This window comes from Mirounga angustirostris, unplaced genomic scaffold (genome assembly GCF_029215605.1).
Source record: "Mirounga angustirostris isolate CCGP_5_RB_7025 unplaced genomic scaffold, mMirAng1.0.hap1 SCAF_4, whole genome shotgun sequence".
NCBI classification, from domain to species: Eukaryota; Metazoa; Chordata; class Mammalia; order Carnivora; family Phocidae; genus Mirounga; species Mirounga angustirostris.
The window spans coordinates 9,451,805-9,475,998 of NW_026991712.1; the positions used below are offsets into that span (position 1 = coordinate 9,451,805).

Sequence of the window (24,194 nt, forward strand, 5' to 3'; positions counted from 1 at the left end):
CCAACTAGGCAATCATCCCCCCTACCCCCCTTCCATGGAAACATCCCTTTGAGGTCTCCAGTCACCTCCATATTACTAAACCCAGCGGTCAGCCATCATCTTCTGATTTGTCCTTTCAGAAGTGTTTTACACCACAATTGGTCCTCCATTTGTAAACACTTGTTCACTTGGCATTAGATACACTGCTTTCATTTGGTTCTCTTCCTAAGTCACTAGATCCCCCTGCTCACTGGATGTCCTCTGCCATGGGCTGCTGCTTTGTGGGTTCTTTCTCATACTCTGGCCTCGGAAAGTTGGCATGTCCATCCTTCAGTTCTGGGACCCCTTCTCTTCTCTACATATGCTCATTCCCTATGTTAATTTCGTCTCAGCTCGTGACTTTAAATGACATCTAGAGCTACATCATCTGCTGATTGCCAACAAGGTAATCAGGAACAATAATCACGCTGAGCAAAATTTAGGAAGATGGACCACGTATTTTAAACATCTTAATAGTATAATACCTAATATGATAATGTATAGTTACTGTCCACTCTTCCAAAAGGAATGACTTTCAATTGCCACACAGGGGTGAGAAGAAAAAAGTCCAGGTCCATTTGTGGGGACTCCAGTAAACCATACTCACTTTGGGTTGTGACTCTGAAGGACTATAACCTAGGAGTAAAGTGAATAAGAAGCTAGCCAATCCTCAGAAGATCTAGCAGCCTATCCCAGTGGCTATTGAAATGGCCCTAAAACTGAGCCTTGAACTTGAGTGAAGGTGGTCTCAGATGAATACCAGGCCTGGATATGTGTGTGTGTGTGTGTGTGTGTGTACCTGTCAACTGATAAGCCAAAATGAATGCATAAATCAGCATGACTAGGGGGCGCCTGGGTGGCTCAGTCGTTGAGCGTCTGCCTTCGGCTCGGGTCATGATCCCAGGGTCCTGGGATCGAGTGCCGCGTCGGGCTCCCTGCTCAGCAGGAAGCCTGCTTCTCCCTCTCCCATTCCCCCTGCTTGTGTTCCTGCTCTCGCTATCTCTCTCTCTGTCAAATAAATAAATAAAATCTTTAAAAAAAAATTTTAAAAATCAGCATGACTAATTTCAAATGGCCAAATGAACCCCTAATTTCTTTGTGCAGACTTGCTCCCCCCATAGTTGTCCCTGTCCTAGAAAATGGCACCATCATATACTTAGTTGTCCAAGTCAAAGATTTGGTATTTTTCTCTATCATATTTTCTCTATCATATCCCATAGATGTGGCTTGTGGTTCTAATTAGATGTTGTAGATATTAAATTGTGAGACACAGATTGTAAAACACTATTTAATATGAGATCTCCCAGAAGTGGAACCTAATATAGGGATGTGAGTGCAGCAGTTTACTTGGGTGGTAAGGGACTGTGGTCAGGAAGTAGGGAAAGGAAGGTAGCCAATAGAGAGTGCTCTATCAAACTAGTTACCCCAGTGGGAAAGCTCTAGGAGAAATTGCAAAACACACACCTCAGTATAACTCTACCTAAGGGGGGGAATGGAACTAGAGTAGTACTACACCAACACTGAGAACCTTTGGTTGATGGCTGTGCCCCATGATGAGGGTGGGCGGAAGGGGGTGGTATAAATGCCCCAGCATTCTGCACTACTGCTGGCAAGAATAACCATGAACTCTTTCATGTCAATGGAGGATATTTCCCACTGAGACTATCTCTAGCAAGATTGTAAAAGGATATTTTCTTTTCTTTTGAAACATCATTATCATCCTTGATGTTTGTCCTAACTTAATAAAATATCATTTTCATTTTAGGCTGTTGTGTGAAGATGATCATCCATGGGGAGCTGTCAGATAAGATTGCATTAACAAGTATAAAAGAATTTTGGAGGAACCATTTGATAGTTAGATTTATTCTACTTTTATTTCAAAGCCATGTAACTGTCTTATGCAACTGTCATATTGATTTTACATATAAATGTCAGTAATTGCACCTTCTAAAATTTCCTCAGGTTACTTGAGTGTCTTTGGAATCAAAGCCAGTATTCTTATCCTTCTTATTTTTCTGATCATTTCTCCCCAAATTTAATTTCTTTTTACTTTTTTTGCTGCCAGGTATGTCTTTGTTTGAGATAGAATATAGTTCTTTTTTTTTTTTAAGGTTTTATTTATTTATCTGAGAGAGAGAATGGGAGACAGAGAGCATGAGAGGGGGAGGGTCAGAGGGAGAAGCAGACTCCCCGCCGAGCAGGGAGCCCGATGCGGGACTCGATTCTGTGACTCCAGGATCATGACCTGAGCCGAAGCAGTCGCTTAACCAACTGAGCCACCCAGGTGCCCCGAGATAGAATATAGTTCAAAAATGTTTAACTTATACAGGTATTTTCATCTGTTCAAAGATTTTTAAATAATATGCCTCTGGTAATTTATCTATTTTCTAATACTGTGGATTGATCATCTTTCTTTAAATAGAAAAAAGATCTTGTTTCAAGAAATCTTTTTTATTAGACTCAGTGAATTACATGCTTCTCTTAGTAAAGTCAATCAGAGCACAGTAGAGAAATAATCAAGTTATTAGAATATCAACAATGAATTTGGATATATATGTAAACTTCCTCTAATGCTAGAGGAAAATTAGAAATTATATATTCTAAAGTTTTAGATTAATAATATTCTTTTTTGGGAGATTGAACCTCACATTTTCAAATGTTTAATACCAGAATTGTGGCTAATTAATAAAATAAACACCAGAAATATGTAAGAAGGTGGAGGATTTGCAGGTGACCCAAATCCTCTGTAGTTGATGTAGGAATGGTAGAGGTCTATTTCAGTCGTAGGGCTGGGCCTTGTCACTAAGTACTGCTCACTCAGTAACTGGACTTAACTCCCCTCCCCTCCAGATCAGACGAGTGGCTCCCATCACCACGGGTTGGTATCTAATGGACTTAGGCAGTTCAGAAATTGCTTATGAGGCGTGGGTGAAGACATTGCATGCATATACTTAAGCACAATGCTGATAGAGAAAAGACATGCTACACCCATAAATAAATTATATGGAAGTTATTCGTATCAGATGAGGGAAGTATTTAGCATGTGTCTGTTGCCACACGTGGAAGTAAGGCACTAGAACTCAGAAAACTTTCTGCCAAATTATGAAAAACTTTAGACAATTACTGAATTATTAATTAATCAATTAAAATATTTATTGAATTCATCAAAGATTTATTAAGCACTTATTACGAATAAAGCACCATGTGAATTACTATGAAAGAGACAAAAAATGAAGTGGGTCTCCTAGGGCCCTCTTCCTGTCTCCTCCCTGCTGAATCCACTGACCATGACCTCCTGCAGACCCAGCTCTGCCCTCGCCCCAGTTCCTGAGTCTCAGTTTCAAACAGGCTCAGATTCTTCTTAACTAGCTTATCTTCCCTTCTGCTTAAATTTGAAATTCTGTTACCAGCTCAGAGACTAGTGTCATAGTTATAACTATGGGAGCTCCTAAGGCTCCCCAAATGCCTTTTCCTCCAATTAGACCCAGCACCAACAGGGCCCAGCATGCACGAAGCTGCAGCTCTCATAGAACTCCTGCCTCTTCCCCAACTGTAGACATGAGACAGGAACAGGAGTCTCTAGCGGTCTTTTCTATTAGTTCTATTAGTTCTATAGCTGCCATCCATCTATTCACCCATCCATCCATTCAGACATTCCATATATTTTAGGGAGCACCTACTGCGTGTTCTGGTATGTTCTTAGAAATGCAAAACAAAAGGAAGATTTGCACTGCGTTAGGCGTCCCGGGGATTTCTTCTAAGGGGATCCGGTTTGAGTCTGCTGTGCCTTCTGTAATCTCGCTTCAACTGAAACCCTAGGGAGGGCTTCTCATTTCCCAGTCCTCATTACCCCCATTACCCCCTCACCCATTAGTCCTCTGCCACTGAGACGCTGTCATCTTTCTCCAGGATTTCAGTGGTCTTACAGGAACAGTTGTCATTATTTTGAATGAGGTTTCAAAATGGGTCAGAAAGTTATTTTCCTTGGAAAAAATAATGAGGATGATATAAAAAGAAAGCTGTGTGAATTTTAAAACTTAGATTAAAACATGAAAATAGGGAAGTTGGGAGAGGGGAGAACAAACATACGAACACTTTCACAGCCACCAAATATATACCTTGAACTTTTTTTGAGTATAGTTAACACATAACGTTACATCAGTTTCCGGTGCACAGCTTAGAGATTTGACGAGTTTGTACCTTATGCTGTGACCACCACAAGTGTGGCTCCCAATTTATGACCAATTTCTGTCTTTGATAAATATGACCAACAAAAAGTGAGACCACTTATTTTTTGAACAATATAGTTAAGATAATTTTAAAAGTTCATAATAGACAAAACCTTATGAAAACTTCATTTTCATTTCCAAAAGGAAATCATGGAAATTACATTTAATTACTAGTCATTAAAAATAATACTAAGCATAAATTACAGAGTAAACCAATAAATAAATTGAGAAATTCAAAATACTGTCCTAAAATGCTATTAAACTTCAAAGGAAACAAAAAATATAATTATTATTTGGAAAATAAAAAATGTAACATTAGCAAGCTGTATAGGTTTTGAATCAAAGACTGTTTATATGTACCTGTCAACTGATAAGCCAAAGTGAATGCATGAATCAGCATGACTAGGGGGCGCCTGGGTGGCTCAGTCGTTGAGCATCTGCCTTCGGCTCCGGTCATGATCCCAGGGTCCTGGGATCGAGTCCCGCGTCGGGCTCCCTGCTCGGCAGGAAGCCTGCTTCTCCCTCTCCCATTCCCCCTGCTTGTGTTCCTGCTCTCGCTATCTCTCTCTCTGTCAAATAAATAAATAAAATCTTTAAAAAAAAAAATTTAAAAAAAATCAGCATGACTAATTTCAAATGGCCAAATGAACCCCTAATTTCTTTGTGCAGACTTGCTCCCCCCATAGTTGTCCCTGTCCTAGAAAATGGCACCATCATATACTTAGTTGTCCAAGTCAAAGATTTGAAGACATCCTTGAACTTACCTCTTACCCTCGCATGTCCACCTGGTCAGCACCACTACCCAACCATATCCTGAATTCTGTTACTCACCTCTGTCTCCCCGCCACACCCTTGTCCATGCTGGTGTCATCTCCCAGCTGGACCACCTCAAACAGGCCTCTTCTTGTTTCCCTACTTTTGTGCTTTCCACCTCTTGATTCCTTCCTCATATAAAAGCCAAAGTGACCTTTTTAAAACATAAATCAGATCATTTTATTCTTATGCTTAAAACCTACCAATAGCTGTCTTTCTCTATCATATCCCATAGATGTGGCTTGTTTAAATGAATCGCATCCAAAAAAGCCTCAAATCTGTGGGATCAGTAAGTCTGTTTTCAAAACTTGCCTGATCCTAAGAATCACCTGGAGAGAGCTTGTCAAAAACTAGATTTCTAGACCACTATCCGCAGATTCTAATTAGATGTTGTGGAAATGTGTGTTGTAACAAGTACCCAGAGGTGTGAGAAACATGGAGGAAATCAGTTAAGGGTCTAATGAAAAATCAGGAAACACTTAAGTATTGAAAATGTATACAGGAAATTTATACAGCAATGTACCTTATAGGAGTAAATCAGGAAATGTATTACATGGGTAATAGAAGATCTAGGATGCCAAAGAAGGGAGAGTAAGACCACCCAGAAACCTAGAACATCAGGTGGCTACCTCTTCTCCCAGGGCAGAGGGAGGAGGTGGTGTTGGCAGAAACCATGCACTAGCGTCACCTGGAAGAAACCAGACCTGCAGTGACCTCTTGGGCAGCCACAGAGTAGACTCTACCACTGCTGGAGAAGTTGTTCTCGCAAATAGGGACTGTGGGAGAGGCATCTGGAGCCTCTTTCTTAGCCCGCCAGCTTCCCTCCAGTGCTTCCCATTCGCCACACCCAGCTGGAAGCCACGTGACATGGGAAGCTGGGCAATGAAAACTGGAAGGTCCATATCCCAGGACTCTATAGAGCAGAAACGGGGCAACGCGTGCATAGAACAGCAAACAGGCTCAGTACCTGTATTGTGGGTTTGGATTCCGTATCACATCCTCATGAAAATACCACAGAAGCCTCGCCTGAAGAGTGGGAAAATCAATTATTAACATTAAATTCTTTTAAGGGCCAATCTCCATTTGAACTTTCCTATTCTCCCACGCAGGGGAAATTGTGAGTAATGGATTGTGCTTCATGCAAATGATGCCTTCTAAGAGGATGTAGAAGTGCTCAGTGATCCTGAATGCAGAGTCTAAAACCTCCTTCATGGCGGACAGTGGGAAGCTAGAGAAATGTACACACATCTGGAGCTGACAGGCAAACAGGAGCTCAGAAGAACAGATCAGTCAGCCAGTAATTTACATGTCAGTATTCTGACAATAAGTTTGATGACCAGAACACACGTTTACACAGTTCCCAACAAAATTGCATGTCATTAGTACTTTCAGAATAAAGTTTGGGGTGAGGAGGAAGCAATATAACTGTAATAGTAAAAAAAAAAAAAAAAAAAAAAGAGTATATTTTTACCTCATGATGAAAGAAACACTTTCTTTCAAAAACTACCACTCCCCTGGACTTAAACATTTTGTTCACATCACACACTTTGACTAATGAAAATAAAAGTACATTGAGAATATTGCTGTTTTGCTGAGTAGAGGGGAAAAAAAATGCAGAGATTCCCATCACCTCTTGTGCAAAGTTCAAACCCTTTAAAATAAAGTCTTCTGAGACCTGATCTCTGCCTGGTTCTTCACCCTTGTTTCCAGCTATTATCTGCCCAATATTCTGTCTAGTTTATGTGGTCATTTACCTTCCTGTCTTTGTTTAGGCTTTCTTTCTCTCCCTGGAATGTTCTTCATTCCCACATAATCTCCATCTTCTGGCAAACTCCTGCTTATTCTTTAAAATTCATATCAAACCTCACGTCCTCCAGGAAGCCTTCCCCATGCCACCAGGATGCAGCCCTCCTTTCCCTGGGCTTCCATACTAGTATATGCATGTATCTATCAGTTGCACTTTCTCCAGTGTATTTTAATTGCTTATATGTCTTTATCTCTCCTGAGATGATCAGGGATAATTTTTCAATCTATCATTCCATATCTACCACTTACTCCTATGTTTGGCACATGGTAGATGCTCAGTAAATATTCCTTGAGAAGATTTAATGGAGGTAATAGGTGAAATTATGGTACAAAGTGAAAATCCAAGAAAAGAGAAATTTACTTCTGATTTTGCTGAAGACTATAATTTAAGAAGACAGGGTAAATTCACAAGAAAAAATTAAAAGGTTGATTGTTTTATATTTTGTTCCTCAATAATTATTTCTAGTTATATTCCTTGTTCTTTGTCCATGTGCTCTTTTAATTTATCATTATAGCAAGTCTTCATCTGTAGTGGAGTGACTGCTCATTCGTCTTCAGCCTCATATAAATAACAAGTTGAACCATGTGAAATCACTGTTTTGTAGGGCAAAAATAGTCAGGTATTGGTAATTTCTATTGTTCAACCTGAAGACAAGGATCGAGAGCTGGGTCTCTCTCCCTTGTGTCTGTTTATTGAATTTTACCCAGCACACCCAGTCTGGGTTTTATTGTCTTAGTGATTTCTATAGTTGGGAAAGCAATCATAACATTTTGTTAAAGTAGAGGTACAAGGAAAAAGCCAAGACAATCATGGAATATTCCTCAACCGTGAAAAAGAATGAAATCTTGCCATTTGCAACAATGTGGATGGAACTAGAGCGTGTGATGCTAAGCGAAGTAAGTCAGTCAGAGAAAGACAAATACCATATGATTTCACTCATATGTGGAGTTTAAGAAATGAAACAGATGAACATAGGGAAAAAAAGAGAGAGGCAAATGGTAGAACAGACTCTTGCTATGAAGAACAAATTGCGGGTTGCTGGGGGGTGGATGGGCTAGATGGAGGATGGGCATTAAGGAGGGCACTTGTGGGGATGAGCCCTGGGTGTTGTATGTAAGTGATGAATCACTGAATTCTATTCCTGAAACCAATATTATACTATATGTTAACTAACTGGAATTTAAATAAAAACTTGAAACAAAAAAATAAATTACACTAAAAAAAATAAAATAGGATGTGAGGGTGATCTGACTAGGACATCTGTCACCCCATTGATTGCCAGGGTTGATTGGGCTGATCTGGCTGGCCAGGCGGGTGTCCCCTTCCTCCCTCACTGTTCCATGTGCGTCCCTCCCACAGCTGCACACTCAGTGGAAGAGGATGACCCTCCCTGTTAGAGGAGGACTGTTCTTCTGTCAAGGGTATAGGAATAGCTGCGCTATTTACTCAACGTCCTCCAAACAAACTCAAGGTCCATTTGTAGGAGAACATAGGGTAGTCAAGTTTCCAGACACATCTAAATGAGGTGTCCATGTGGCAGTCTGCCTTTCTTTAATAAATAAAATAAAATAAAAGTAGAGGGAGATTGTCTCAGTGCCGGGTGCTGCCCCAGGAAGTCATGAGACTCCATCCCAGGGTAGGATTTCAGCAAAAGCTGGAAAGTCATCTGCCAGGAAAGCCTTAGAAGGGACATTTGCCTTCTATAGAAAAAGGGACGTGGTTACTACCTCCATGTTCACTCTCAACTTTCAACTGCATGAAATTGCATGACTCTATGAGAATTAAAGTAATATCACATCATTAAAACGTTAATTTGTACCTTTGTGCCTGTCCCACAATTGAATTTTCAGGAAGCTGATTACATTTCTTTCTATGGATTCAGGAAACCATTATTCCCCGTGATCTAATTTATTGAACATATTTTGGCCCTTACAGCTTATCCATCAGTCATCCCTAAACATAGTACAAATGATTAAGATGTTTAGTGTTGATGAACATCACTTCTTAGAAGAAGAGCAATGCTAGCATTGTAAGTACAGTAGGAAAACAACCGGCAGTTTTTCAGGACCTGAACCTGCGATCTTCTGCTGGAGAAAATCAGATCTCATCAGAAGTGTTTTACCTGCTGTTAATATAAATATTGGTGTTAAGATGAATTTCGGTGTTAATATGAATGTTGGGGTCAATATTTTTCTTACTGATTTCTTAGTTCCTCCTAACTTTTAAACTTAAAAGAATCTTTGGAACTAAATAAGCTGAAAATATCTTTTAAAAATAAGAAACACATTTAGATTCTGGTGCACAGCAAATTCTCTGTGAAGAAAAGTTCCAAATTTGTGATTCTATTTGCATTTCCATAAACACAGTGAATCTTTGTCTGAGCTTATTATGTGACAAATAACAGTGTTAGAAACGGGGTGTTTTAAGACTCTAATTATGCATATGCTCCCATTCTTGTTAGTGCATTTACAACGCAAAGCAATACAAAATTTGTACTTTTGGCTCAAGAGCTTTTTTCTTAAAATTGACAATTTAATGATTTTTTAACTAACATTGGCCTCATTTAATGTAATTAAAATATTAAAAAATAAAAAAAAAAAATGCAAAGGTGCCACTGCTCCCTGGGAACAGATCTGAGATGGAGAGGAGCATGCACCATGTCTGTGAGGGCGTGCCCTCAGGACAGCTGCCTGTGAGGGGGAGGGAAGAACTGAGCCAGGAGCAAGATCAGTGATCAGAGAGTTTGGGAGCCAGGCCCCAAGTTCTCACACTCCCATAAGGGTACCAGGTCCCAGGTACCCTTGGGAAGTTGAGGAAGGGACAGAGACTTCCAGAACTGTAAAGGCCATATAGTCAAGGACCACAGATGAATTAGGGGTAACTGGTGTGAATGGAAGTCCCTCACCCTGAAGAGGAATCAGGCAGCCCACACATACATTTGGGGCTCACCATAACCATGTTCCCACCTCTCTGGCTTGGTTAGCTAAAATTACTTAAATTTAAATAAAAGTAAACCTTTAGTAGCTCAGGTATACTGACAGATGTTTGGGAACCCCATGTTGGACTGCACAGAACATTTCCTTCATTGCAGAAAGTTCCAGTGGACAGTGTTGCTCCACCCAACGGTGCAGCCACGTGTCCCAGAGGTCCTGCTGCCTCCCTGAGACACTGCAGGAAGAAGGGGCCAGTTCTCATTACCCTAACATCAGCAACCTCTCCCTCTGCTCCCCTCAACTGCACGTGTCCCTGTTTAGTCCCCTCAGTTGTATCTTTTCCTTCATGTTTGATATTAATATGGCTTAATAAAATAGAACTGGGCTCAGTAGCTACTAAATAGTGTTTCCATGTCCTCAAGGATAGGCCAGGAAGGTGGGGGAAATATTTGCATTCATCACACTAGTTCAGTTAAACAAAAGGAGGAAAACTCAGTTAAGTTTTCATATTTAAGTAGTGTAAACACATACCTTACCAACATTAACATCTGAAAATATAACATCAATCATTAGCCAACAAGAAATTAATGGAACACAAAATTATGACATTAATGCATTTTAAAGCGTAGGAAATAAAACATGTTAGAATCAACCTCCTCCAAAAAACAAATAAAAAAACCAGTGTTTGATGATAATAGAATCTGCTTCGTTGGGCAAACCTTTCCATGAGTCACCTCCTTTAATTATTCAGTAAACATTGCATTGGTAGCTTTAGCTGCTGATTCTTCCACAGTATTCTTCTATAAGTTTTTGTTCTGCAGACTCTTTTAAAACGCTTCTGAACAAACTCTTCCAGACTTGAAATGTAGTGTCCTTGGTCCCCGCAATATTCACTGCTCTTTTCTCCCAGGGTCTCAGCACAAGTCTGGCCATTGCACAAACCATGTGTGGTACTTACAGGTATTTTTCCCAGTCAAGTATTCAGTAGATACACTGAAAGGGTGGGGTTTCAGCAGATCTTTCCTTTCTGCATCGTACAGGGGCCCTCCCATGAGGTCTATGGGAAGGGAAGGGCAAACCTATTGCATCTTCCTCTGCATAAGGGAGCTGCATGAAATCACACCCACAGATGGATTGAATTGTTGTTAAATATGATAAATATACAACTGCACTATCTAAAACACTGGTTCTATACCACAACATAGAAAGATTACCATCAAGGGATAGTTATCCATCAGGCATTCACCTCCCCAAATTTGATTCTTTATTTTTTTTAAGATTTTATTTATTTATTCGACAGAGAGAGACACAGCGAGAGAGGGAACACAAGCAGGGGGAGTGGGAGAGGGAGAAGCAGGCTTCCCTGCCAAGCAGGGAGCCCGATGCGGGGCTCGATCCCAGGACCCTGGGATCATGACCTGAGCCGAAGGCAGACGCTTAATGACTGAGCCACCCGGGGGGCCCGCCCTAAATTTGATTCTACCGTCCCTCAGATTAGGATTCATTACTTTATTTCTTTGTTCACCATTCACTTCCTTAAACATTCATGTGACAAACAACGGGATAGGCTTTCTGGGGCTCTGACCAATGGGACATACAACCAAGAATCGTTAGTCAGATGGGAAACAGATTACCCCATCTAATAATTGGATTAAGGGGCCACCGCTCTGATTCAGAGGTTTGGTAAAGCTTGGATTGGAGAATCTAGCTTAAGATTGAGACTACCTTGGGGCTTCTGATTACCTTCCCATGCGCAGATAATGAGTCCAGTATGCTTGCCTGAGCCTGCAGATGGGAGTGGGGATGGTGACCAGACCCTCCAAGTCCAAGCCTAGTCTGTTTCTTCATGGATCTGACCATTGCTGTGCAGTAAGTGAAGTCTCAGGCCCAAAAGAGAAAGGGCAGCAATGTCCCTCACCTGCAGAGGAGTGACCCTGCCCACCAGTGAGATATGGCCAGTAAATGAAGTACTTCTTCCCCAAAGAAAAATGATTAGGGTGGAGAGGGAAATGTACACACTCCAGACCTCTCTCTTCCCTGGAAAGAAAAGGCAGGAGCCGCCATCTTGGTCAGTGGATGAAAACAACACGAAAAGAGGAGTTTTAAAATTCCTTCTATCTGCCTACAAATAATCCTTGTCTCATAGGAATACTGGGAGTTAGGGGTTAAATAAAACAGGTGAACTGCCTCATATTGGCAGGCATATATGTCCAGCGTGGTGTCTGGGTCTAGTAAATGGCCACATGTTCTCTTCTGCCCCCACACTCTTGTACCTTTGAGCTTCCTAAGGGAAAGGTGCTGGGTGTGAATAATCTTTGCTGTATGTTTGTTGGATTAAATCAGTTTTATTTATTGAGAACTCAACATCCTTAGCACTGAGCTTATTTGGTTTAAAATAAGTGGAAGAATTACAGAATTTTTACAGAATTTTTCATACCAGAAGTGGCCTTCGAGCTCATATCTCATGGGGTTCAGTGTGCCGGGAAGGTTGGGATTTGGGCTTCCACCTCGGTGTGCTTCCCGCTGCAACATGCGTGTGGAGCGGGGCAGCTCAGAGGCAATGTCTCCACCACATCTGTATTCCCACCCCCCGACCCCCAAGCAGTGTCTGGCATGTCGCTGGCTCTCAGAAAATATTTGTTACATGAATTGATTCACTGTATTCCTCTTGCTGGGCCTTTGGCAGATGAAGGATAGCTTGTGGCTTTGCAAGAGTATTGTGCACAGATACAATTTGTGATATAATTTTCTCATACCACATACAGGGGCATATAGTTAGATTCTTTTATGGACTGTGTAGAGAAAATTAAAATGTTTTAACTTCTTAAAAATACATAGATAGTGTATATTTTTGAGGGTATATCAGAGAGTAATGTACCACTTAGTGCGTGTTGTATTTTGCTTTCAGGTAGACGGAGTAATCACAGGTTGGAGACAAACATCAAAGCCTGGGGAAAGTACCTTGGACAGCAGCAGAGAGCACTCGAACCAAAGGTACCACCTCCCCAGCTGTCTGTCTTGAGCTTTATTATCGTTCTCTTCATTGTCATTTGGTGTCTAGAATGTACCTTCCCCAGAGATACAGTTATTTAAAGTCTATAAAGGATTCCTGCTGTAAATGTTAATGTTTATTTCCAAAATGTAGACTCTCGATTTGTAGGGCTCTTGATCCCTAAAAAAACAAACCTTGTGTACGTACAGGCCCCAGTTACTTGTGACGATAATGGTAAGACTGATGATGTCAGCATCAGTGACCACTAACACTGACTGAGCACTCCCTTTGTATCAGGCACTGTTCTGTGTGCTTCACGCATATTAACACACTTTGTCCTTCCCAATTTTATCCTCAGCTTACAGACAGGGCAAATGAGAGAGAGAAGTTTAGGATGTCTGAAGTTCGGGTAGCCGTAATATGTCACTTCATAGATCCTAAAACTCTCAGGGATGCAAGGGCCAAGAGGCCCCATCATGTACCCTCCTGTCAACCTCCTACTCACAGGTGATCTTCAAGCCTCTGCGTCAACCTCTCTCCCACCGGCTCCCTCCTTGCTCTCCATACTCCCCAGTGGCAGGAAGCCTCTCCTCCACTCCCCGCTGAACATTCTAGTTCTGCAGCCTGAAGACCCTCAGAACAAAGCCCAGCTCCTGTGAGCAGTGGCATCCCTTAAAGTATTCTGGACAGAGGTCTCCTCGTTTCAGTTCTTCCTTAGAATGCACATCCCAGGCCTTTCGGCTTTCCTTCTGCGTGTCATGATTTCCAGACTCTTACCATCCAGATGGCAAAATCTATTTTGAACCCAGGCAAACTATCTTTGTGATACAAATGTATATGCTGAAATTATCATCACAAAAATACCTGAACAAGAGCTATATTTACGTCTTGCATAATACAAGCAGTCAGGCATTCATATATTCTGAGTCAACTGTGGAAGTTCTGTGGATTTTCAAACGGGTTTGTCTGAACAACAGGTGTGGAGTTGGATTCCTTCTGAAAGGTGGGTTTCTGTTTTTAACCTTGGAGACCCACTCTCATATTTCCTAGTTTAGTGGCTTCCATGTCAGACATATGTGTAACTTACAGAGATTCAAGGGTATTACGCTATTACGAATATCCATGGTCATAATTGACCCCCAGCAGCATCCACACATGTAAGGAGTGTGAATCCAGTTTGTAAGGAATCGCAGGAACAGGAAGCCAAGTCATGGCAAACAGCATGGAGCTGGTCTTCAGACCCCGGGGAGATCACCATTACAGTGATTACTTCCTATGTTACATTTGCAAAGCCTCTCTTGTTCGTTTGTACTGCTGAGAAATAACCACCTCCCAGCTATGCATTACATATCTATGTGAGGGTTGTTCGTGGCAGCGCTCCTTCATCATTGACAAACGTCACCATCCACGTCACCTCAGCCTCTGGCTGGGCGATCCCATGAACCAAACAGCTGCCTGTGGAGGCTGCACGTGGGAACGAGGTCAGGCAGCTGTGAGCTCAATGGGGAGGAGGATGGCGGACCTAACAATAGACCTCTCATAGCTAGAGCGAGCCTTTGCTCTTACTATGTAGACAGAGTGACTGCAGGCGGAAGATCAGTGGAGTAAGGTTCTGTTCACTGGGACCAGAGGGGATCATGTTTTGTGGGAAGGTAACCGATGCTGTGAACTCTCATAGTCCCATGACACTGTCTGATCAAGGAGGACACATAACTTGCTCAGAATGGTTTTATTGAGTGTGGAGTGCCTAGTCTGTGCTCCATGATACTCTGTCTTTCATCTTCAAAATTACTGTAAGAGAAATTGGGTTATTCCTAATGGACTGAGGTTCAAAGAGATTAATTTGCCCAAGATCACAAAGTTGCTAAGTGATAATAGAGCCAGAATTATAACTCTTAGTCTGTTCTTGGGCTTGCCTTCCTACTACATTCATGGAGTCTTTTTTTTTTTTTTTTTTTAATATATAGACATTTTTCTTTAGAGCAGTCTTAGGTTCACAGAAAAATTGAGTGAAAAGCACAGAGATTTCCCATATGTCCATGGCCCCCACTCATGCACAGTCTTCCCCACTGTCAACATCTACCACCAGAGTGGTACATTTGTTACAGCTGTTGAACCTACATTGATGCACATCATTATCACCCCAAATTCATAGTTTACATTAAGGTTCAAACTCAGTGTTGTTCATTCTGTGGGTTTTGACAAATATATAATGACAGTTATCTACTGTCATAATATCATAGAGAGTAGTTGCACTGTCCTAAAAATACCTGTGCTTCACCCATTTATCCCTCTCTCCCCCACCCCCACCCCTGGCAACTATTAATCTTTTTACTGTCTCTCTAGTTTTACCTTTTCCAGAATGTCTTAGAGTTGGAATCATTTAGTATGTAGCCTTTTCAGATTGGCTTCTTTCACTTAGTAATACACATTTAAGGTTCCTCCATGTCTTTCCATGACTTGACAATGTATTTCTTTTTAGTGCTGAATAATACTCCATTATCTGGATGGACCACAATTTATTTATCCATTGGCCCACTGAAAGAAATCTTGGTTGCTTCCAGTTTTGTGAAATTATGAATCAAGCTGTTATAAACACAGTGTGCAGGTTTTTGTGTGGACATAAATTCTCAACTCCTTTGGGTAAATACCAAGAAGTGCGATTGCTGGATTGCACGGTTAAGGGTGTGTTTAGTTATGTAAGAAAACTGCCAAACTGTCTTCCGAAGTGGCTGTACCACTCTCCATCCCTGCTAGTAATGTATGAGAGTTCCTGTTGCTCCTCATTCTTGCCAGCGTTTGGTAGTGTCAACGTTCTGGACTTTGGCCATTCTAACATGCACGTACTTGTATCTCCTTGTTGTTTTAATTTGCATTTCCCTGATGACATATGGTCTGGAGCATCTTTTCATTTGCCAATTTGCCAGCTGTACATCTTCGCTGGTGAGGTGTCTGCGAAGGTCCTTGGCCCATCTTCCAATCACACTGTTTTCTTATGTTTGAGGAGTTCTTTGTATGTTTTGGATAACAGTCATTCATCAGATGTTTTTTGCAAATATTTTCTCCCGGTCTGTGGCTTGTCTTGTCTCTCTCCCAAAATCGTCTTTCATGGAGCAGAAGTTTTTAATTTTAATGAAATCCAGCTTGTCAACTATTTCTTTCATGGACTGTGCGTTTGCTGTTGTACCTAAACTGGCATCGCCGTACCCAGGGCTGGTTAGCTCTTCTCCCGCGTTCTCTTCTGGGAGTTTCACAGTTTTGCATTTTGTGTTTAGGTCAGTGATCCATAGTGAGTTAATTCTCGTGAAGGCTGCAAGGCTTATGTCTAGATTCATGTTAAATATACCCATGTTGTATTAATTTTTTAGGTGTATGGTATTTTGACGCTATCAGAAATGTGTTTTGGGGCGCCTGGGTGGCTCAGTTGGTTAAGCGACTGCCTTCGGCTCAGGTCATGATCCTGGAGTCCCGGGATCGAGTCCCGCATCGGGCTCCCTGCTCGGCAGGGAGTCTGCTTCTCCCTCTGACCTTCCTCCTTCTCATGCTCTCTGTCTCTCATTCTCTCTCTCTCAAATAAATAAATAAATAAATAAATCTTAAAAAAAATGTGTTTTTATTGCTAGTATACAGATTTGCCATTGATTTTTTTATCGTGGTAAAATACACATAACATAAAATTCACCATCTTAAGTATCTAAAAGTATACAACTCGGTGGCATCTATGGCAATAATTTACAACCATCACCTGGTGGAAGATGATGGTGGAAGTGAAAAGTAATTCACTTTTGTGTTTGATTTTGTACCTGGCAACCTTGCTGATCTCTCGTCTGATTTTATTAATTTGTTGGTCCTTTTGGATTTTCTATATATCTACAGAGAATGATGACTTTCTTTCTTCCTAATCTTGTATCTTTTACTTCTTTTTCATGCCTTAGTGGGTAGGGAAAGGCACCAGTACGATGTAGAATGGAGATGAAGAGCGGGCATCTTTGCCTGATTGCCAGTCCCAGAAGAAAAGTTCAACATTATGCTATTAAGTCTGAAACATCTTATTGGTTTCATAATTCATTCTTTCATATTCAAAATCTGAGGTTGTTTCTATTTGTGTTCTTACTGCTTCTGCTTGTTCTCATGCAAAGTGACCCTTTTCCTTGGGTGCTCTTAATTTTGATGGTGAGCTGCTCCATTGCCTTGGGAAATAGTTTGGGGGCTTCTCAGAAGCCTGGGAGGTGCTGAGCCTGGGAAAAAAATAGGCATGTGCTTTGGGGCAGACCCTACCTGAGGACACTGCCAGTTCGGAACCACTTTACTCTAAATTCAAGACCGGTGGTTTTTAACCATGGCTTTCCCAACACAGCCTTTCTCTGTCCCACTCTTCTCACAGTCCCCAGGGTGGTGGGCAGAGTGGGTTTACTTTTCATTCACTCTTACATGACAGAAAAGCCTTCTGGTAGAGAGGCTGTCCTGTCAGACTGCTCACCTGGCACACTCAGGGCCTTGACCTCTGTTCCCAGACTCCATAAGGCCAGCAAGACCAAAAAGCACCACTTTAGGGGCTCAGCAAATTCCCTCAGGGCAAAGGTGACTTCAGGGATCTACTTCCTCCCTCCTTCCTCCTTTTACTGAATTCTGCCCTTAGGGTTCCTTATTATCTTATCACATCTTTCCTGACCTCCCTAAAGTTTTTAATGGGAGGCAGGAATCTTTGGTCCAAATATGCTAGCCTTCCATATTACCAGAAGCAAGTTCTTTCCTTATGTTCTTTAATAAAAGGAATCAGTCTTTGATGTGTTTTATGCCTAGTGATTTTAGACCTTTTCTCTTGCTTTCTTCCATGGTGATAAAAATATTCATTTTGCTTTCCAGTTATTCTTAACTAGACTCCAGAAGTTCTGGTGCTGACAGTCAGGTGGTGGGTAAATCTAAACTGGTAATGGGCATCTGTTGGGCATCTGACATTGAGGGGGACAAAAGCCCCTCTCCTCTTTATTTTGGGATTAGTGTGATCCACAGGTGCCCCTGGCCTATCTGCTCACTGTCCATTACCCAGAGACTCATGACCAATTAAAGTCCTACATGCAAATTATTCCTCACAACATCTGAAGGGGGTGACATCTGGCTGAGTTCAGTGTTTATTACTAAGATCCAGAAGTTGTGGCCCAAGAGGTATATGCCTGGAAGTGAGATAGGCTGCTTTTCCTCAAAGTCAACATAATTATAATAGACGAATTTAGGTATTTACTTAATTAAGTCATAGATACGATAGCCTTTTAAATAAGAGCATGGGAATTAAAATGTAAAGCTATACTTAATAATGACTACATAGTTTATAGCATACAGTCTGGGTCTTTGGAATATTTATGCTTTATATTCTTTGTATACATTACACTCTCCTTCAGCGGGTCCATGTGTATTAGTCAAAACACTGAGAAAAATAAAAACCTCAAGTGCCTTCAAGGGCTACTCAGCCAACAGGAATGAGGGGGGAAAGGTTACAAGAACAACAGAGGGTTTACACTCTCCAGAGAAAGTCAAACCTCCCTCCCCACCATACACTGTGTCTGAGGACATCAGTATGGAGCTCCTGGATGAAGCCAACTGTGATTTTCTGTAGGTCAAGATGTCTTATTTAATTTCAGGATTGCACAGTAGTATAAGGTTTTTTTCATTTATTTAACATGTATTCAGTAAAGCTATATACCAAAGATACAAGGTGAAAAAGACAATATAATTGCTTCAAGGACGCTGGTCTAATAGGGAGAACAGACCAATAATGAGACAATTACATGATAATGTGATAAATGTTCTATTCGAGCTCTATGCTGTACTGTTAGATGCTACTAGGAAACATGCCTATTTGCACAGACCATAGGATGGCTGGGGGCTGGAATAGAGGCACTTAATATATTCTGCTGAATGACTGACAGAATGACCAGTACAGTGATTCCAAAATAAGTTGATTATCAAAGGCACTGGGGGGAACTTGATATAAATACAGAGTACTGGGCCCAACCCCAGACCTACAGATTGAAATTACCAGGGAAGTAGCCCAGTGACCTATAGTATCTAGAATTTTCTATATGATGGAGGCATGGGGATCTTTCTTGTTCTGTTTTCACGTAACTGTCACCAAGAGATCTGAGTGCCGGCAGCAGGAGTGGGATCTTGTGGGGGAAACTGGTGGACAGAGCTTTCTAGGCACCCAAATGTATATAAATGCTCCTGCATGCAGGCTGGATCATCTAAAGCAGCAGGGTCCAGGAGCCTGATTAACTACATTCAGGAGTAAGACCTGTCCATAGTGGTTCTGTTATTGATCCTGGCTGTGGGGTTTGCCTGCTGTATCATTTAAAGATTCTCAGGTGTGGGGCACCCGGCTGGCTTAGTCAGTAGAGCATGCAACTCTTGATCTCAGGTTGTGAGTTCGAGCCCCATGTTGGGTATAGAGATTGCTTAAAAATTAAATCTTTTAAAAAGTGAATAAATACAGATTCTCAAATGAGCAGAGTCTCCCAGCCTAACTCTCCAGCACTTTACTTCTCCACTCTTGCTCCTACAGGGCTCTGAGCTACCTGAAACCAGGGACAGTCTCTTATTGTATCTCTATGCTGTGTGCTCTATAAGCATCTCTATGCTCTAAGGATAGCACTTGCTGATGTTTGCTGAATAAATGAATGAATGATTGATTCTGTTTGAAATTTCATTTAAAAAGGCATCTCAATTTCCTTTTGCCTTTTTTGCTGTTGTAGAAGCAAGCAAATTGAGAAACTAGAAGTAGATCCTAGCAAGCATTCCTTCCCTGATGTGGCTAACATAGTTCAAGAGAAAAAACACAGGCCCCGAAGAGTTCAATCTGAACCCAAAATTACAGCAAGTGAGGAAGATCCCGACTTTGAAGATAACCCTGAAGTGCCTCCATTGATTTGAAACATCAGGCTGCATCGATGGACCCACCAGACCCAGTTCTGTTCATTGCAGAGTGTGTGCAGACCATTTACGGTAAACACAGAGTTATTTATCAACGTTACTACTCCAGTGTTTTAGCTTCTACTTTATACAGTAATATTCTTAAACTAGTTTAAAATTCAAATGTTCACCTTAAAATGCTATAACTCATTTGTCTATAATAAAATGCTCCTAGTGCAAATGTTCCATAAATCAAAGAACTATTACATTAAGACGTTGATTTTCAATCATAGGACTGGCTGCTAATGCAGACAGATGAAGTCAGAGATAAAAGGCCTGATTATTAAATTGGTACTTCAGCAAATTGGTCAAGCTCAGAAGTTAAAACTGTAATTTCAGATCGAATCGGAATGCTTTAATATGATTTTAGCAGTGTTTCAATTTTCTTCTCATGATTATTGGTGGTAATACCTTGGAATGATGAAGAGGAGAGCGAGCAGAGGTAGGAAGGGAGAACCTCTAAGGCTGTAGATATAGGCTTGACTTCCACAAAATGAGGGGAAGGAGGTGGAGGGAGGGGGATGGAGGATGGGCTAAATGGAGCCTTGGGAGACAGCGCAGCTCTGAGAGCACTCCAGCCAGCCCAGCGGGAGCTCTAGCACAGGGTTGTCCACAGAAGACGAGCCTCTTGGGTCAAGATGGCTGAGCCCAGCTACCCCTGCCATATTCAGGTCTTGGCCAGTAGCTCCCTGCCCTGAGACTGGTGGCCAGGGCGGGAGACTTTTGGTGCTCTGTACTCCTTGTGCAGATTCTCTCTTGGGGAGAGCTGAGCTGGGCGCCTCTGTCGTGCCACCAGGAGGTTACAGAAGCTCCGCCAGCCTTGAGGAGGCTGTCCTGAGGGCTTATGGGAAAGAAGAAAGTGCTCTTCAGTGCTGGGGGAAAGGAGACCCCTGGACATAGAGGAGGAAAGGTTAGCAGAGCTGTTGCCTGGAGTCACGTGGAAACATTATAAATGTACCTCCTGCCTGAGTAGGTGTAGGGAAAGAGATTTCCAAGTAGAATGCCAGAGGACCACTAGTGTTTTTAGCTCCAAATCAAAAGACACAAATAGGGCACCTGGGTGGCTCAGTCGGTTAAGCGGCTGCCTTCGGCTCAGGTCATGATCCTGGAGTCCCGGGATCAAGTCCCGCATCGGGCTCCCTGCTCGGCGGGGAGCCTGCTTCTCCCTCTGACCCTCCCCCCTCTCATGCTCTCTGTCTCTCCTTCTCTCTCTCGCAAATAAATAAAATCTAAAAAAAAAAAAAGACACAAATAATTGGTCCATTTTCAAGCAGCATTTAGAGAAAATATAAAGGAACTAAACTGGCTAGGTTCAAAAATAAAACTTTTTCATCCCAGTCTCTCCCAATTGAAATAAAAAAACAGCCTCCCCCTGACTGTGAACCACATTGTTGTTTTGGGTCTCCCAGGAACTACCAGCAGTTTAGAATTGGTGTCTAGTAACCCCTGAAAACTCTGTTTATCAATGCACAGTCATCCAGGGTAAGTGCAGACCTCTTTACAGAAGGCTAGGAGGAAGATTCACAGGATAAAATCTGGGCAGTGTAGCAGGGATCTCCAACGAGATCCAGCCATGAGGTAGTGAGCCATGGGCATACCTGGGGGAAGAGTGTCCTAAAAACTGAGAACAGCATGTGCAAAGGCCCTGAGGTAGCACATGGTTTCAGGAACAGCCAGTAAGCCAGGGTGACTGGAGCAGGCTGAGCAGGGCAGAGTATCAGAGAAGGGCTGGGAGAGCTAATGGAGAGGCGGCCCTGACAATGCTTGATCTAAAAAGGCAAGCCTACCACTGGGCAATCATATTGCTCCCAAAGGAGTGTCTTTGGATTTTGTAGCATTTTGTTTTTGGGGTTTTTTGCCAAATATTTTCCTATGCCCATCTCGTTTTTGATCTTAGGAGAAATCCTCTCAACTAAGCATTTGTTCATTTTTCATTCAATAGGAATGTGCCTACCGTGGACCAAGTACAGGGAGTATAATAGTGAACCCAAAGAAACATCTCTTGGGTTTCACTGAGCCTATATTTTTGTGATGCAAACAAATGTGGATCAATTATACTAGCAAACTGAGCTAACTTTTCTGAACCCACTGTTATGTTTTACAACTGAGACTCCCAAAGATCAGGTGGCTTGCTCTAAGATAGCACAACAAGATGTTAGAATGAGATTCTCATTAAGTCATTTTTGACTGGGTTTCTAATATGAAAGACTTTTACCTACCAAAGTGAATGATATGGTTCACATGGCAATGTTTTCAAAGAAAATAGGCACAAACCTACTTCATGAATCTTAAAAAGACTCACTCCCTTTGGAAATATGAAAAGAAGTATGAGGGTAGAGGGGCTTTGTGGGGGATGATGTCTTTGGGGGTGAAGATGGATGAACACATGTCTTTGGAGAGAGCTGTTACCTTACTGTGAGCTCCACTTCCGATTCGGGGCTCCTCCTCTGTAGCCCAAGCTTAGTGAGAGGGCCTCCAAAGGGTTGAACCAGGGAGTTTTGAAGAGTTTCCTGAAGTCTGGGGACACACAGGCTGGTGCTTGACTCATGCCTGAGAAACCTGAAACTGACAGTGGGCCAGAGTCCCATCCTGCTAGGGCAATCATCCATGGGACCAGAGAAAAGCTGTGCCAGAGGAGCGGAGAGTGTGGCCCCCTCCCACAGCTGGCTGGGGACAGGGAAGCATGAGACTTTTCCAAGGACTAGGTGTGGGTTGTCATGGGCTCTGTCCATTTGGGCCGTCTGGAGGGGTGAGGAGCACAGGGAGGAGGCTGGAGGCATGCCACTGCGCGCGAGGCTGAGGAAGGATGCTCAGAGGACTGCCCAGGACCAGGAACATAGTTGAGGGGCAAACGGGGAGCCTCTGAAGAGTCCATGAAAGGGCCTCAAGAAGGAGAATAGTCAGCTTCATTTGTCCTCTAGGCTAGCAGAGCAAGAAGCCTGGCCAAGCCAAGTGAGGACCATCTTACCTGTACCAGTCAAGGTCCTGGCAGTTCCTAGCCTTGGACTTGAATGGGTAAAGAGAGAGAGTGGTCACCTGGACCCAGAGAGACAACTGAAGGCAGTAGACAGCCAGCAGGAACTGGGACCTTCTTCCAGGGTTGCAGCCCACAGGGATGAAATGGGGAAATAAACATCGTGACCTTAATTTCCTCCTCCCTCCAATCTCTTGCTAGAATTTCCCACCGGCCAAACCTGACCAGAAGCCAGGGGCAAGGGAGCCTGCCCATGTGGCCCTCAGAGGTCATGCTCCCAGGGTCCACAGCATGGTAGAGGGCGGCAATGGATGGAGCCCACACATGCCCCCTCACCTCTCTCTCCTCACCTGCCCCTGCCTTCCTGACTCCAGGATGGCCCGGGGCAGGGGAGGGAGAGGAGGGGAGAAGGTTAATGCCAGGGTGGTGACTTTACTGAGCAGAGACTGGGAGCACTGAAAGGCCTCTATTCCCCAAGAGTAGGAGGAAACGTCCATAGGACCTGCCTACATCTTCATCCAGGGCAGGGCCACCCAGTTGAAGAAAGAGGAAAGGAAGAGTGGGAGACACAAATACGTTGTTTTAATCACTTGCTGCAAGGTGAGCATTCAGTGTTCCGTTTATGCGAATAATACCCCGCTTCCGGAATCTGGTGCTCCGGCTGCTCTCTGCGGGTCCTCCCTGCGCCATCCTCCTTACCTCTGCTTCTGCTTTTTCTTGCTTCCGGAAGGCTCATTGTTTCTGCACCCACACCAGCGCCTCCAGGGGCAGGAGAGGCCCCAGGAGAGAGAAAAATCTCACGGATGTGATGCCAGCTTCTGGTCCTGTTGCCCAGATGCCCTCAGGTCCACAAACTTCTCCTCCTGCTTCTCTGTAGCTGGTGTTGAGCAGCGACAACTGTCCTTTCTCCACCATCATGTCCCCTTGTGTCCCGCACAGCTGTTTCCATCTCTGCATCCCGCTCCTGGCAGTGGGACCCTCGCCTGTGAGTGGCCTGTGAATGGCACGAGACCGCTGACCGTGGCAGTCACAGGGACGGGGCGGGCAGTGCTGCTCCAGCCCCAGGGCCTGGGTTGCAGTGCCCTCCTTCCCCGCCATCCCTCCTACCCCGCCACAGGAAGCCTGCCCTCCGCCTGACAGCAGGGGCCGCACCACGCAGCGCGTGTCTGTCACCATTTGCAGTCTGTCACAGCTTGCCTGACACATTTGGATGGAAAGCGCTAGCCCGTCTCCAGTTGACGCCTGTCAGGCCAACGTGTCTGACACTCCTGGAACAGACCGTAGCCAAAAGTAGCTGTTCTTTTCCAAATTCACTCCCTAACTTTTGCTCCTCCGATTTGGTCTGGTGTTTTCCCTGTGTGAGAGATAAACTTCCATTGGCCCTGCGGCTGGGTCTCTTCACTCGGCAAACATTTACTGAGCACCTGCTAGGTGCCAGGAGCCATATCAGGTGCTAGGGAAA

General features: G+C 43.1%; 1 protein-coding gene across 3 annotated transcripts in view; it reads left to right on the plus strand.

Annotated features, from left to right (window-relative positions):
• The window catches only part of DNAAF11 (dynein axonemal assembly factor 11), a 70,270-nt gene extending 49,702 nt beyond the window's left edge, over positions 1 to 20,568 (plus strand). The window contains exons 11-12 of one of the 3 annotated variants that reach the window (XM_045895862.3): positions 12,709 to 12,794; positions 19,542 to 20,568. In XM_045895862.3, the coding sequence (XP_045751818.1) occupies positions 12,709 to 12,794; positions 19,542 to 19,719 (264 nt within the window). In that variant the 3' untranslated portion in view covers positions 19,720 to 20,568. Of the gene's footprint in view, positions 1 to 1,783; positions 1,904 to 12,708; positions 12,795 to 19,541 lie in introns of those variants that run through there. The other 2 variants (XM_045895861.3, XM_054512448.2) reach the window with 2 other exon arrangements.
• Positions 20,569 to 24,194: the final 3,626 nt, after the last annotated feature.